Here is a 16,731-nt window from a genome sequence, read left to right as displayed (position 1 = left end):
GAATTGAGGGTAATAGGCGAAACAGACGGCTAAGTGGAGTGAGTCCGCAGCCAGATTGACCACTATCTTATTGAATGGTGGAACGGGCCAGATGGCCAACGCCTGCTCCTGTTTATACATTCAAGTGCATTTGGCATACTTGACTTCATTGGTTAAGCCACTGAGTACGGGAGCTAGATTGTACTTGAAGTACTGAGCGCAGCTCTTTCATCAACTTGTGCAGAAAGGGTTCACAGCGATATTGGTAGGAGTGGAGGGCTTGAGTTTAAAAAAGTTTGGAAAGGCAAGGACTTGTTTTTCTGGAGCAGAGGAGGCTGAGGGGTGAACTTTTTTTTTAAATTTTTTATTTTTCACACCATAAACCACATTAACCATGATACATACTTTTTCCTTTTCAAATATATACAGTGCCATTTTCTCCCCCCCTCCCTCCTCCCATCCCACCCTCCCTACCTCCCCCCTCCCGTCCATAAAAAGTACAAAATCTAGGATACATTAAACCAGTCAAACAATGTTGTCATTCAATAAAAATAAACAAGAAATTCCACTGAGTCAATTCTTTTCATTTCCTTCTCCTTTCGTTAATTTAGGTAGTGAATGTCCCCGGTAGGTTTTCGCTATTGTGTTTCATGTAAGGCTCCCATATTTGTTCGAATATTTCAATATTATTTCTTAAACTATATGTTATTTTTTTCTAATGGAATACATTTATTCATTTCTATATACCATTGTTGTATTTTCAAATTATCTTCCAACTTCCAGGTTGACATAATACATTTTTTTGCTACGGCTAGAGCTATCTTAACAAATCTTTTTTGTGCATCCTCCAAATCAATTCCAAATTCTTTGTTTTTTATGTTACTTAGGAGGAAGATCTCTGGATTCTTTGGTATATTGTTTTCTGTAATTTTATTTAATATTTGGTTTAGATCTTCCCAAAATTTTTCTACTTTCTCACATGTCCAGATTGCATGAATTGTTCCCATTTCTTTTTTACATCGAAAACATCTATCAGATACTGTTGGGTCCCATTTATTTAACTTTTGAGGTGTAATGTATAGCCTGTGTATCCAGTTATATTGTATCATACGTAACCTCGTATTTATTGTATTTCTCATCGTTCCAGAACATAACTTCTCCCATGTTTCCTTTTTTATCTTTATATTTAAATCTTGTTCCCATTTTTGTTTAGTTTTACCATTTGTTTCCTCATTCTCCTTTTCTTGCAGTTTAATATACATATTTGTAATAAATCTTTTGATTATCATTGTATCTGTAATCACATATTCAAAGTTACTTCCCTCTGGTAACGTCAGACTGCTTCCTAATTTGTCCTTCAAGTAGGATCTCAATTGGTAATATGCCAGCACTGTATCTTTTTTTTTATTATAATTTTTTATTTTTCACACCATAAATCACATTAACCATGATACACATTTTTTCCTTTACACACATATACAATGTCATTTTCTCCTCCCCTCCCACCCTCCCCACCTCCCCCCTCCCGTCCATTTAAGGTATAAAATCTAGGATACATTAACCAGTCAGACAAAGTTCTCATTCAATAAAAATACACCAGAAATTCCACTGAGTCCATTCTTTTCATTTCCTTTTCCTTCCGTTAACTTAGGTAGTGATTGTCCCCGGTAGGTTTTCGCTATTGTGTTTAATATAAGGCTCCCATATTTGTTTGAATATTTCAATATTATTTCTTAAACTATATGTTATTTTTTCTAATGGAATACATTTATTCATTTCTATATACCATTGTTGTATTTTCAAATTATCTTCCAACTTCCAGGTTGACATAATACATTTTTTTGCTACGGCTAGAGCTATCTTAACAAATCTTTTTTGTGCATCCTCCAAATCAATTCCAAATTCTTTGTTTTTTATGTTACTTAGGAGGAAGATCTCTGAGTTTTTTGGTATATTGTTTTCTGTAATTTTATTTAATATCTGATTGAGATCTTCCCAAAATTTTTCTACTTTTTCACATGTCCAGATTGCATGAATTGTTGTTCCCATTTCTTTTTTAACATCGAAAACATCTATCAGATACTGTTGGGTCCCATTTATTTAACTTTTGAGGTGAAATGTATATCCTGTGTATCCAGTTATATTGTATCATACGTAGCCTCGTATTTATTGTATTTCTCATCGTTCCAGAGCATAACTTCTCCCATGTTTCCTTTTTTATCTTTATATTTAAATCTTGTTCCCATTTTTGTTTAGTTTTACCATTTGTTTCCTCATTCTCCTTTTCTTGCAGTTTAATATACATATTTGTTATAAATCTTTTGATTATCATTGTATCTGTAAACACATATTCAAAGTTACTTCCCTCTGGAAAACTCAAACTGCATCCTAATTTATCCTTCAAGTAGGATCTCAATTGGTAATATGCCAGTGCTGTATCTTGAGTTATATTGTATTTATCTTTCATTTGTTCAAAGGATAATAATCTATTTCCTGAAAAACAATTTTCTATTCTTTTAATCCCTTTTTTTCTCCCATTCTCTAAAGGAAAGGTTATCTATTGTAAAAGGGAGTAGCTTGTTTTGCGTCAATATTAGTTTTGGTAATTGATAATTTGTTTTATTTCTTTCTACATGAATCTTCCAAATATTGAGGAGATGATGTAATACTGGAGAACTTCTATGTTGTACCAATTTTTCATCTCCTTTATATAATATGTGTTCAGGTGTCTTTTCCCCTATTTTATCTAATTCTAATCTAGTCCAATCTGGCTTTTCCCTTGTTTGATAAAAATCTGATAGGTATCTTAATTGTGCGGCTCTATAATAATTTTTAAAGTTTGGCAGTTGTAAGCCTCCTTGTTTATACCATTCTGTTAATTTATCTAGTGCTATCCTCGGTTTCCCCCTTTTCCATAAAAATTTCCTTATTATTTTCTTTAACTCCTTGAAGAATTTCTCTGTCAGTTGTATTGGCAATGCCTGAAATAGGTATAATATCCTTGGAAAAATGTTCATTTTAATACAGTTTATCCTTCCTATTAGTGTTAATGGTAAATCTTGCCAATGCTCTAAATCATCCTGTAATTTTTTCATTAGTGGATAATAATTGAGTTGGCCGAGATTTTTGTTTATTTGTACACCTAGGTATCTTATTGCTTGCATTTGCCATCTAAATGGTGATTCTTTCTTAAATTTTGAGAAATCCGCATCATTCATAGGCATTGCTTCACTTTTATTTACGTTGATCTTGTAACCCGACACTTCTCCATATTCCTTCAATTTCTTATATAATTCTTTTATTGATAGTTCTGGTTCTGTTAAGTATATTATAACATCATCCGCAAATAAACTGATTTTATATTCCTTGTCTTTTATTTTTATCCCTTTTATATTATTTTCTGTTCTTATCAATTCTGCTAGTGGTTCTATAGCTAACGCAAACAATAAAGGTGATAGTGGGCATCCCTGTCGTGTTGACCTGCTTAAGTTAAATTGCTTTGATACATGTCCATTTACTGTCACTTTCGCTAATGGTCCCTTATATAATGCTTTAATCCAATTAATATACTTCTCCGGTAAACTGAATTTTTGCAATACTTTGAACAAATAATTCCATTCTACTCTGTCAAAGGCCTTCTCTGCGTCTAAAGCAACTGCTACTGTTGGCACTTTACTCCCTTCTACTGCATGAATTAAGTTAATAAATTTACAAATATTGTCTGTTGTGCGTCTTTTTTTAATAAATCCAGTTTGGTCTAGATTTACCATTTTCGGTACATACTCTGCTAATCTGTTTGCTAATAGTTTAGCTATTATCTTATAATCTGTGTTAAGTAAAGATATTGGTCTATTTGACGCTGGTGCGAGTGGATCTTTCCCTTGCTTTAGTATTATTGTAATTATTGCTGTTTTACATGAATCTGGTAAGCTTTGTGTTTTATCAATCTGGTTGATTACTTCCAGGAGGGGAGGAATTAATAAATCTTTAAATGTTTTATAGAATTCTATTGGGAATCCATCCTCTCCTGGTGTCTTATTATTTGGTAATTTTTTTATTATCTCTTGTATTTCTACTATTCCAAATGGTTCTGTTAATTTATTTTGTTCCTCTACTTGTAGTTTTGTTAGTTCAATTTTAGTTAGAAATTCATCTATTTTCCCTTCTTTCCTTTCTTTCCCTTCGTTTTCAGTTTGGTATAATTGTTCATAGAATTCTCTAAAGTTTTCCTTGATCTCCTTTGGATTATATGTGATTTGTTTGTCTTTTTTCCTTGATGCCAATGCCATTTTCTTAGCTTGTTCTGTCTTAAGCTGCCATGCTAGAATTTTGTGGTTTTTTTCCTCTAGTTCATAATATTTCTGTTTTGTCTTCATTATATTCTTCTCCACCTTATGTTTGTAGTGTTGCATATTTTATTTTTTTATCTGCCAATTCTCTTCTTTTAGTTGTATCTTCCTTTATTGCTAATTCTTTTTCTATATTTACTATTTCCCTTTCCAACTGCTCTGTTTCCTGATTATAGTCCTTCTTCATCTTGGTTACATAACTTATTATTGGCCCTCTAATGAACGCTTTCATTGCATCCCATAGTATAAACTTATCTTTCACTGATTCAGTGTTTATTTCAAAATACATTTTAATTTGTCTTTCAATGAATTCTCTAAAATCCTGCCTTTTGAGTAACATGGAGTTTAATCTCCATCTATACATTCTTGGAGGGATGTCCTCTAACTTTATTGTCAATATTAAGGGTGAATGGTCCGATAATATTCTAGCTTTTTATTCTGTTTTTCTTACTCTATCTTACATACGAGCTGATAACAAAAATAGGTCTATTCTTTTTTTTTTTTTTTTTTTTTAATTTTTTATTTTTCACACCATAAATCACAATAGCCATGATATACACTTTTTCTTTTCCACACATTTACAGTGACTTTTTCTCCCTCCCCCCTCCCTCCTCCCAAGCCACCCCCCCCATCCCTCCCCCCTCTCATCCATTTTAGTTATACAATCTAGGTTGCATTAATTCAGTTAGACAATGTTGTCATTCAACAAAAATACACCAGAAATTCTACTGAGTCCATTTTTTTCTTCTCTTCTCCTTCCATCAACTTAGGTAATGTTTGTTCCCGGTAGGTTTTCGCTATTGTATTTAATGTAAGGCTCCCATACTTGTTCGAATATTTCAATATTATTTCTTAAACTATATGTTATTTTTTCTAATGGAATACATTTATTCATTTCTATATACCATTGTTGTATTTTCAAATTATCTTCCAATTTCCAGGTTGACATTATACATTTTTTTGCTACAGCTAGGGCTATCTTAACAAATCTTTTTTGTGCATCCTCCAAGTCAATTCCAAATTCTTTATTTTTTATGTTACTTAGGAGAAAGATCTCTGGATTCTTTGGTATATTGTTTTCTGTTATTTTATTTAATATCTGATTGAGATCATCCCAAAATTTTTCTACTCTCTCACATGTCCAGATTGCATGAATTGTTGTTCCCCTTTCTTTTTTACATCGAAAACATCTATCAGATACTGTTGGGTCCCATTTATTTAACTTTTGCGGTGTAATGTATAGTCTGTGTAACCAATTATATTGTATCATACGCAGCCTCGTATTTATTGTATTTCTCATCGTTCCAGAGCATAACTTCTCCCATGTTTCCTTTTTTATCTTTATATTTAAATCTTGTTCCCATTTTTGTTTAGTTTTACCATTTGTTTCCTCATTTTCCTTTTCTTGCAGTTTAATATACATATTTTTTATAAATCTTTTGATTAACATTGTATCTGTAATCACATATTCAAGGTTACTTCCCTCTGGTAAACTCAAGTTGCTTCCTAATTTATCTTTCAAGTAGGATCTCAGTTGGTAATATGCCAGCGCTGTATCTCCCGTTATATTGTACTTATCTCTCATTTGTTCAAAGGATAAGAATCTACTTCCTGAAAAACAATTTTCTATTCTTTTAATCCCTTTTTTTTCCCATTTTCTAAAGGCAAGGTTGTCTATTGTAAAAGGGAGTAGCTTATTTTGCGTCAATATTAGTTTTGGTATTTGGTAATTTATTTTATTTCTTTCTACATGTATCTTCTTCCATATATTGAGGAGATGGTGTAATACTGGAGAAGTTCTATGTTGTACCAATTTTTCGTCCCATTTATATAATATGTGTTCAGGTATCTTTTCCCCTATTTTATCTAATTCTAGTCTCGTCCAGTCTGGTTTTTCCCTTGTTTGATAAAAATCTGATAGGTACCTTAATTGTGCGGCTCTATAATAATTTTTGAAGTTTGGCAATTGTAAGCCTCCTTGTTTATACCATTCTGTTAATTTGTCTAGTGCTATCCTCGGTTTCCCCCCTCTCCATAAAAATCTCCTTATTATTTTCTTTAACTCTTTGAAGAATTTTTCTGTCAGTTGTATTGGCAATGCCTGAAATAAGTATAGTATCCTTGGAAAAATGTTCATTTTAATACAGTTTATCCTTCCTATCAGTGTTAGTGGTAGCTCTTTCCAATGCTCTAAATCGTCCTGTAGTTTTTTCATTAGTGGATTGTAATTGAGTTTATATAATTGGCCTAGATTTTTGTTTATTTGCACACCTAGGTATCTTATTGCCTGCGTTTGCCATCTGAATGGGGATTCCTCCTTAAATTTTGAGAAATCCGCGTTATTCATAGGCATTGCTTCACTTTTATTTACGTTTATCTTGTATCCCGACACTTCTCCATATTCCTTCAATTTCTTATATAGTTCTTTTATTGATAGTTCTGGTTCTGTTAAGTACACTATCACATCATCCGCAAACAGACTGATTTTATATTCCCTGTCTTTTATTTTTATTCCTTTTATATTATTATCTCTTCTTATCGATTCTGCTAGTGGTTCTATAGCTAGCGCAAACAATAATGGTGATAGTGGGCATCCCTGCCGCGTTGACCTGCTTAAGTTAAATTGCTTTGATACATGTCCATTTACTGTCACTTTCGCTAACGGTCCCTTATATAATGCTTTAATCCAATTAATATACTTCTCCGGTAAACTGAATTTTTGCAATACTTTGAACAAGTAATTCCATTCTACTCTGTCGAAGGCCTTCTCTGCGTCTAAAGCAACTGCTACTGCCGGTGCTTTATTTCCTTCTACTGCATGAATTAAGTTAATAAATTTACAAATATTGTCTGTTGTGCGTCTTTTTTTGATAAATCCAGTTTGGTCTAAATTTACCATTTTCGGTACCTGTTCTGCTAATCTGTTCGCTAATAGTTTAGCTATTATCTTATAATCTGTGTTTAGCAAAGATATTGGTCTATATGACGCTGGTGAGAGTGGATCTTTCCCTTGTTTTAGTATCACTGTAATTATTGCTGTTTTACATGAATCTGGTAAGTTTTGTGTCTCATCAATCTGGTTGATTACATCCAGGAGGGGCGGTATTATTAGGTCTTTAAATGTTTTGTAGAATTCTATTGGGAGTCCATCCTCTCCTGGTGTCTTATTATTTGGTAAATTTTTTATTATCTCTTGTATTTCTACTGTTCCAAATGGTTCTGTTAATTTATTTTGTTCCTCTATTTGTAGTTTTGGTAGTTCAATTTTAGTCAAAAATTCATCTATTTTCCCTTCTTTCCCTTCGTTTTCGGTTCGGTATAATTGTTCATAGAATTCTCTGAAGTTTTCCTTAATTTCTTTTGGATTATATGTAATTTGTTTGTCTTTTTTCCTTGTTGCCAATACCGTTTTCTTAGTTTGCTCTGTCTTAAGCTGCCATGCTAGGATTTTGTGTGTTTTTTCCCCTAGTTCATAATATTTCTGTTTTGTCTTCATTATATTCTTCTCCACCTTATATGTTTGTAATGTTTCATATTTTATTTTTTTATCCGCCAATTCTCTTCTTTTGGTTGTATCTTCCTTTATTGCTAATTTTTTTTCTATGTTTATTATTTCCCTTTCCAACTGCTCTGTTTCCTGATTATAGTCCTTCTTCATCTTGGTTGCATAACTTATTATTTGCCCTCTAATGAATGCTTTCATTGCGTCCCATAGTATAAACTTATCTTCCACTGATTCCGTATTTACTTCAAAGTACATTTTTAATTGTTTTTCAATAAATTCTCTAAAATCCTGTCTTTTAAGTAGCATGGGGTTTAATCTCCATCTATACATTCTTGGAGGGATGTCTTCTAGCTCTATTGCCAATAACAGGGGTGAGTGGTCCGATAATAGTCTAGCTTTATATTCCGTTTTCCTAACTCTCCCTTGTATGTGGGCTGATAACAGGAATAGGTCTATCCTTGAGTATGTTTTATGTCTAGTCGAGTAGTATGAGTATTCCTTTTCTTTTGGGTTTTGTTTCCTCCATATGTCCACAAGTTTCATTTCTTGCATTGATTTAATTATAAATTTGGTTACTTTGTTCTTCCTGTTAATTTTTTTCCCCGTTTTATCCATATTTGGATCCAAATTCAGATTGAAATCCCCTCCTATTAGTATGTTCCCTTGCGTATTAGCTACCTTCAAAAAGATATCTTGCATAAACTTTTGATCTTCTTCGTTAGGTGAATATATATTAAGTAGATTCCAAAGCTCTGAATATATCTGACATTTTATCATAACATATCTCCCTGCTGGATCTATTATTTCCTCTTCTATTTTAAATGGCACATTTTTGCTAATTAATATAGCCACTCCTCTTGCTTTTGAATTATACGATGCTGCTGTTACATGTCCTACCCAATCTCTCTTTAATTTCTTGTGCTCCAATTCAGTTAAATGTGTTTCTTGGACAAATGCTATATCTATTTTTTCCTTTTTCAGTAAATTTAGTAGTTTCTTCCTTTTAATTTGGTTATGTATTCCATTAATATTTAGAGTCATATAGTTCAGCGTAGCCATTTTATATTTTGTTTATCTTCTCTTTCCGTTTTTCCATCATTACCTTTCCTCCTTTTCCATTTCTGTTTTCTTATTTTCAACTCTTTACCAGACAACATTCCTACAACATCCAACATTTTCCTTATTCTCCTATTTCTATCTTCTTTATCCCCAATCTCCCCTTCCCCTCCTGAGTTGCCCTTTATCCCTTGTCGGACAACCACATCTCCCCTCTCCATTTGGATTTGCGAATCCACTCGCAAGCGTCAACTGATTTTGCAGTGACCGCTCTTTTCCCCCCACCCAGCCCCCCCCAGAAAAGATTTCGTTTTTTATATGTCACAAAGGTCACTCTTTTAGTTCCCTCCTTATTCTCTCTATTCCATTACCTTCCCTTATTAATTCTTGTCTATACTTTCTATGTTTTCCTCTAATTACAGATACTTTCACATATGCCCGTTGTCTCTATTCACTCTTATACCTCTTTACCCGCATACATATCAATCGTGGTCTTTTTTACCCTCCTTACCCGTCTTCATCCCTCAGTCTATTTTTGTCTTTACCCACATACATATCAATCGTGATCATTTTTGCTCTCATTACCCGTCTTCATCCCTCAGTCTATTTTTGTAATTGTTCTGCAAATTTTCGTGCTTCTTCTGGATCCGAGAATAGTCTGTTTTGTTGTCCTGGAATAAATATTTTCAATACCGCAGGATGCTTCAGTGTAAATTTATATCCTTTCTTCCATAAAATCGCTTTTGCTGCATTGAACTCTTTTCTCTTCTTTAGGAGTTCAAAGCTTATATCTGGATAAATGAAGATTTTTTGCCCTTTATACTCCAGTGGTTTGTTGCCCTCTCTTACTTTTTCCATTGTCTTCTCCAGCACCTTTTCTCTTGTAGTATATCTTAGGAATTTTACTACAATAGATCTTGGTTTTTGTTGTGGTTGTGGTTTAGGGGCCAATGCTCTATGTGCCCTTTCTATTTCCATTTCTTGCTGTAGTTCTGGACATCCTAGGGCCTTAGGGATCCATTCTTTTATAAACTCCCTCATATTCTTGCCTTCTACATCTTCCTTAAGGCCCACTATCTTTATGTTATTTCTTCTGTTATAATTTTCCATTATATCTATTTTTTGGGCTAGTAATTCTTGTGTCTCTTTAGTTTTTTTATTAGATTCCTCCAATTTCTTTTTTAAGTCTTCTACCTCCATTTCTGCTGCTATTGCCCGTTCTTCCATCTTGTCCATTTTTTTCCCCATTTCTGTTAAGGTCATATCCATTTTATTTATTTTCTTTTCTGTGTTGTTTATTCTTCTTCTTAAATCATTGAATTCCTGTGTTTGCCATTCTTTAAATGACTCCATGTATCCTCTAACAAGAGCAAGTACCTCCTTTACCTTGCCTATCTTTTCTTCTTCTATTTCCCTGTACTCTTCCTCTTCCTCTTCTTCTTCCTCTAGGTTGACCATCTGTTGTTTCTTTGCTGCCCTTTCCTCCTCTTCTTTCTTGTTTCCATTGTCTTCTGTGGTGTCTTCTTGCTGCAGGTGTTCTGCAGCTGTCGTTGCCGGCTGTGGAGATCGACTCCCCAGCTGGTCCCCCCTCCCGTCGGTGTGTTTTTTTGTATGCGCATCGCGCATGCGCGAGGAGTCGCGCATGCGCGGTTGCGCACTTTTACTCGGCTCTGTGAGCCATTGTTGTAGTTCTCTTTCTACCGACCTGAGGTAGTGGGGTCTTCTCTCCACAGCGGGCCTCTTCGGACAGGTAAGGCCTTCACCTTTTTCCTCCGTTGTCTTCTCTTCCTCTCTTCTTTCCGTTGATTTTGATTTTTCTCCTTTTGTCTCCATCTTCTTTCCACCTTTATATTCACTTTTCTTTAACTTGTATTTCTGTGCCTTTGTATTTTCTCTCGTTTTTCCCGACTTTTCTGGAGAGGGCTGGAGTTCACCGTCCGGCCACTACTCCATCACGTCCAACTTGATCAAAAATAGGTCTATTTTTGAGTATGTTTTATGTCTAGCCGAGTAATATGAATATTCCTTTTCCTTTGGGTGTTGTTTCCTCCATATATCCTAAAGTTGAATTTCTTCCATCGATTTAATTATAAATTTGGTTACTTTGTTCTTTCTGTTAATTTTTTTCCCAGTTTTGTCCATATTTGAATCCAAATTCAGGTTGAAATACCCTCCTATTAATATGTTCCCTTGCGTATCTGCTATCTTCAAAAAAATATCTTGCATAAACTTTTGATCTTCTTTGTTAGGTGAATATACATTGAGTAGATTCCAAAACTCCGAATATATCTGACATTTTATCATTACATATCTCCCTGCTGGATCTATTATTTCCTCTTCTATTTTAATTGGCACATTTTTACTAATTAATATAGCTACCCCTCTTGCTTTTGAATTATACGACGCTGCTGTTACGTGTCCTACCCAATCTCTCTTTAATTTCTTGTGCTCCAATTCAGTTAAATGTGTTTCTTGCACAAATGCTATATCAATTTTTTCTTTTTTCAGTAAATTTAGCAGTTTCTTCCTTTTAATTTGGTTATGTATTCCGTTAATATTTTAAGTCATATAGTTCAGCGTAGCCATTTTATACTTTGTTTATCTTCCCTTTCCCCATCATTACCTTTCCTTCTTATCCATTTCTGCTTTCTTGTTTTGAACACTTTATAAGACAACATTTCTAAAACATCAAACATTTTCCCTATTCTCCTATTTAAAACTTCTTTAACCCCAATCTCCCCTCCCCCTCCTGAGTTGTCCTTTATCCCTTGTCGGACAACCACATCTCCCCTCTCCATTTGGATTTGCGAATTCACTTTCAAACGTCAGCTGATTTTGCAGTGACCGTAACTCCTCCCCACCCAGCCCCCCCAGAAAAGATTTCAATTTTCATATGTAACAAAGGTCACTCTTTTAATTCCCTCCTTATTCCCTCTATTCCATTTCCCTCCCTTATTAATTCTTGTCTATACTCTATATATTTTCCTCTAAATACGGATACATTAATGTATGCACACTATATATATATATATATATATATATACACACACACACACATATACCCCTTTACACACATACATATAGATCATGGTCATTTTTGCTCTTATTACATGTCTTCATCTCTCTGCTTGTTTTGTAGTTGTTCTGCAAATTTCCTTGCTTCCTCTGGATCCGAGAATAGTCTGTTTTGTTGCCCTGGAATAATTATTTTAAGTACCGCTGGGTATCTTAACATAAATTTATATCCCTTTTTCCATAAGATCGTTTTCGCTGTATTGAACTCCTTCCTCTTCTTCAGGAGTTCAAAACTTATGTCTGGATAGAAAAAAAATTTTTGACCTTTATATTCCAGTGGCTTTTTGACCTCTCTTACTTTCTTCATTGCTTTCTCCAATATATTTTCTATTGTTGTATATCTTAAGAATTTTACTAAAATGGATCTTGGTTTTTGCTGCGGTTGTGGTTTCAGGACTAAAGTTCTATGTGCCCTCTCTATTTCCATTTCTTCCTGTAATTCTGGTCTTCCTAGGACCCTGGGGATCCAATCTTTTATAAGTTCTCTCATATTCTTGCCTTCTTCATCTTCCTTAAGGCCCACTATCTTTATATTATTTCTTCTATTATAGTTTTCTATCATATCTATCTTCTGAGCTAACAGCTCCTGTGCTTCTTTAGCTTTTTTATTAGATTCTTCTAATTTCTCTTTTAAGTCTTTTACTTCCATATCTACAAATGTTTCTCGTTTTTCCATATTTTCCACTCTTTTTGCCAATTCTGATATGGCCACTTCCATTTTATTCATTCTTTCTTCTGCGTTCTTAATTCTTCTTTTTATCTCATCAAATTCTTGTAATTGCCATTCTTTCACTGATTCCATATATTCTTTAAGAAAAGATACATCCATTGTCTTGCCTTTCTCTTCTTCCAATTCTTTCTGTTCTTCTTCTTCTTCCTCTGGATTGACCATCTGTTGTTTCCTTGTTTTCTTTTTACCCTCTTCTTTCTTGTTGTCGTTATTATCTGTGTTCTGCACCTGCTGCTGTGCTGCAGGTGACTCTCTCACCTGTGGAGATCCACTCCGCAGCTGTTCCCCCCTCCCGCCAGTGTGTTTTTTTTTTCATGCGCGGTTGCGCACTTTTACTCGGCTCTGCGAGCCATTTTTGTAGTCCCGAGTCCGGGACCTCCACTGACCTGTGGGAGCGGGCTTCTCTCTCCGCAGCGGGCCTCTTCGGACAGGTAAGGCCTTCACCTTCTTCTTCCGACCTCTTCTTCCCGTTGTTTTTGGTTTTTCTTTCTTCGCTGCCATTGTCTTCACACTTTTACTTTCACTTTGTTTTGGTTTTTAAGTTTGTGCCTTTGTTTTTTCTCTATTTTTTTTTTATCTTTTCTGGAGAGGGCTTGAGTTCCCCTACCGGCCACTACTCCATCACGTGACTCCCCCCAGGGGTGAACTTTTAATGGTATATAAATCTGAGGAGCATAGATGAAATAGTTGATCCATTTCCCAGAGTAGTGGAGTTTCAGAGAGGTGGTGGTTCTATGGGATGAGTACCACTGAGGTGGTGGCTACAGTTACAATGTTTAAATTGTGGGTGTGTGATAGAAAACATTTCAAGGAAAATAGCCAAATACAGCAGGTAGGGCTAGTTTAGGTAGGGAACTTGACTGGCAGGAACAAATTGGGCTTGAGGGCCTGTTTCATTGCTGTAGAACTTCAAATCTATGCATTGACGTGTTTCCACCTTAATACTGTTTATATATTTTTAAAAAAACACTTGTATCCAGCACCTACATGGATTGGTAGATACTGGATAAGCACATTTTCTGGTTGCTTGAGACTCACTTTCACTATGTCTAATACATCTGCATTAAGAATAAACAGTTTAAAACTCTGGGGCAGTGCAGTTAATGTAGCAGTTAGCTCAACACCTTTGCAGTTAGCTCAACACCTTTACAGTGATCAGGGCTGGGGTTTGAATCCCGTGCCGTCTGCGTGGGTTTTCTCCGGGTTCTCCAACTTCCTCCCATTGTTCAAAAAACTTAGCAGCGGTGTGGGTTAATGGGGTGTAAATATGGCAGCACTGACGTGTGAGATGAAATGGCCTGTTAATGTACTGTATGTCTAATTTTAAAAATTTTTAAATTTAATTTTAAGACAAAAATGCTATACTGTACTGGCACCAAATAAACTTTGTTTGCATCAATATATAAACCTTAAAGCATTTTACTTTATTTTCAGTCACATTCTTTGGAAATATTTAACAGTCACTGCATCTGTAGGTTCCTCCCCCTCCACCGAGTCACTTGAAAGACAAACAATAACATCATAATTATCCCTCCCCCAAATTTACAAAGCCTTACTAATATACTTTTTATTATACTGTACTAATAAAGATAAGGACTTACCGAGCAGGGATGAGGAGTCACCCCAATGGCAAGTGGCATCAACCAGCTCTCCAACCTGGGCAACACCATTGCTGTTTCACACAACTTTATTCAAACAGCTGCTACAAGCAAAGCACGATCAAGGCTCTCTGCTGGCTGAATATTTGCTCCCACCTTCACCAAAGCTTTGTTACTTCAGAGATCATTTACAATTTTAAACTTTCAATTTTAAACTTTCAATATTTATTTATTCTTCTTTATTTCCTTTTTTTGTTTGCCAATTGCTTGAGGTTGCCAGTTAATTGAATTCCGGTGTAACAAGGATTTTACTCCACCACATTCAGCTTTGCCTCGAAGAAACAGACACTGATTTCACTGTCAGCTGTTCATGGCCTTGTGTGTTAATTCTGATAAACATTGAACACTTCTTTGCTTTGGTTTCAGTACAAATTCACTGCAAGCTTTCTGGAGATCTACAATGAGACAATTCGTGACCTGTTGGTGATCAAACCAGAGAAAAATGTCCAGTATGAGATCAAACAGCTCAATGGGACAAGTGATCAACTGCGTGTGACAAACCTGAAGTATGTCGGAGTGAGCAGAGAGGAAGAGGTGTGGACCTGTTTAATGCACTGAACTTGTCCGTAACAAAGGGGAGAGATTCTCTCTCTTCCTTTCCACCCACCCCCCCACCCCGCCTCGGTGGGGTCGATATCAACCCCTGGGAGTCAGTAGGACAATCCAAGGGGTTGATGAATGCAGGGGGTCAATAAACAGTGGAAGGGGAGGGTAGCAGAGTGAAGAGGGCATGGCCTGGGTGTAGGGGGTCCTTGAGGATCAAGTAGAGGCTGTTTTCTTAAAATACTGTCTCTTGTAGATTTCCTTGATGGTGTGATGTCCAGGCTAAGTTATCAACCCTCTAGAATTTATTCCTGTCCTGAGCATTGACACATCCATACTCTACAGTGAAGTAACCAAGCAGAATGGTCTCCATCTTCTATCTGCAGAAGTTTCTGAGTCTTTGGTGACTCAAACCCCTTACAAAGTCTGGCTGTTGGTGAGCCTCCTTTGTGGTTGCATCGACATGAAGGCTCCAGGACAGATCCTCAGATGTTGTCACCCAGGAATTTGATATGATTGACCTTCTCCACTGCTGACTCCTCTGAGGAGTGGTTTGTGTTCTGATCATGAACAGCACATAGGACTGACGTCACCACAGCACTAAGCAGTCTGATAACTGAACTCCATCCAGGGCATTTGGAGACATCACAGACTGCAGATGGTAAAATATGAAGCTATGACACATCATGCTGGAAGCCTTCTGCCCTTGGTTTATTTTAAAGGACAGCACAGTTAGTTTAGTGATTAGCACAAGGCTGTTCCAGCCCCTGCAACCCAGGTTCGAATTTGGCACTCGTGGTAAGGAGTTTGTACCTTCTCCCCGTGTCTGCAAGGGTTTTCTCTGGATACTCTGGTTTCCTCTTGTTCTTCAAAACATGGGGATTGTCGATTAATTGGTGCATTTAGAGGGCAAGGGGTTGGGAGCTGGAAGGGCCTATTGCTGTACATCTAAATTTTAAAAAGATGAAGGGTTCTGACACAAAATGTAGATTGTTCATTTTTTCCCGCTGATGTTTCTTGACCTGTTGAGTCCCTTCACATTACTATAACTCCCAAGCATTTGCCTTCCACTATGCACTGTTCCTGCTTCAGTGACCTTTCACGTCAATGGAATTGGGTCCCAGGTTGGTCTTTGTTTGACTACATTGGCAGAATGGATGTAATGACATCCCTCTTGTGCCACGCTCTTCCTGCTGGAGAGATTAGTGATGGTAAGGATGTGGCGGTGGAAGTGCTTGGGTTTGAGAATCTGCTTTCTGCTCTCCGCAGGTCCACAAGTTGATTTCCTTAGCAAAAGCCAACCGGTCAGTGGCAAAGACGGCAATGAATGATTGTTCCTCACGGAGCCATAGCGTCTTCCAGCTGCATATAGAAGGAATTGATTCCACCCACGGAATACAGTGCACATGTGAGTACCTGCCCCAGTACGTGTGACTCGTTGGTGAAAGATGTAGGATTCACCCTGTGTAAGTTATAGTTGTCTAGGCTGCTACTGACTAAAGGACCCATTTGGTGGATGGTTCCTCAAGTAACTACTCGTTCATTATAGCCTGCATTAATAAACATGCCGCTCTTCTCAATTAGGTTGGCCTATTTCACCCAGCTCTGCTGTTGTGTTCAGAATATCAGAATAGCTTTGATGGGTTCAAAGAGAATCCAGGCTGGACGCGCTTTATTAACAAACCGTGGTCTTTATTTCCACACGGGAATTCAGAGGAGTCACGGACACGCGCGGAATAGAAGGTGTTGCTCCTCCAGTATTCAAGGCCACAGACAGACATGTCAGGGTGGGAGTGGGGCACGCAATTGAAATGGTTGGTCACTAGGGGATCCCTG

The 16,731-nt window shown here is 36.3% G+C and overlaps 1 protein-coding gene across 6 annotated transcripts in view; it reads left to right on the top strand.

Moving 5' to 3' along the window:
* Window positions 1-16,731, top strand: part of kifc1 (kinesin family member C1) — a 60,763-nt gene that overhangs the window by 41,266 nt on the left and 2,766 nt on the right. For all 6 annotated transcript variants that reach the window (XM_069919633.1, XM_069919634.1, XM_069919631.1 and 3 more), the window contains 2 exons: window positions 14,719-14,886; window positions 16,165-16,303. In XM_069919633.1, the coding sequence (XP_069775734.1) occupies window positions 14,719-14,886; window positions 16,165-16,303 (307 nt within the window). The remainder of the gene's footprint in view (window positions 1-14,718; window positions 14,887-16,164; window positions 16,304-16,731) is intronic.

The sequence above is a fragment of the Narcine bancroftii genome, chromosome 2 (assembly GCF_036971445.1).
Source record: "Narcine bancroftii isolate sNarBan1 chromosome 2, sNarBan1.hap1, whole genome shotgun sequence".
Classification (NCBI taxonomy): domain Eukaryota; kingdom Metazoa; phylum Chordata; class Chondrichthyes; order Torpediniformes; family Narcinidae; genus Narcine; species Narcine bancroftii.
The sequence above is the reverse complement of the archived record's forward strand: the minus strand, read 5'-3'. Positions and strand labels throughout refer to the sequence as shown.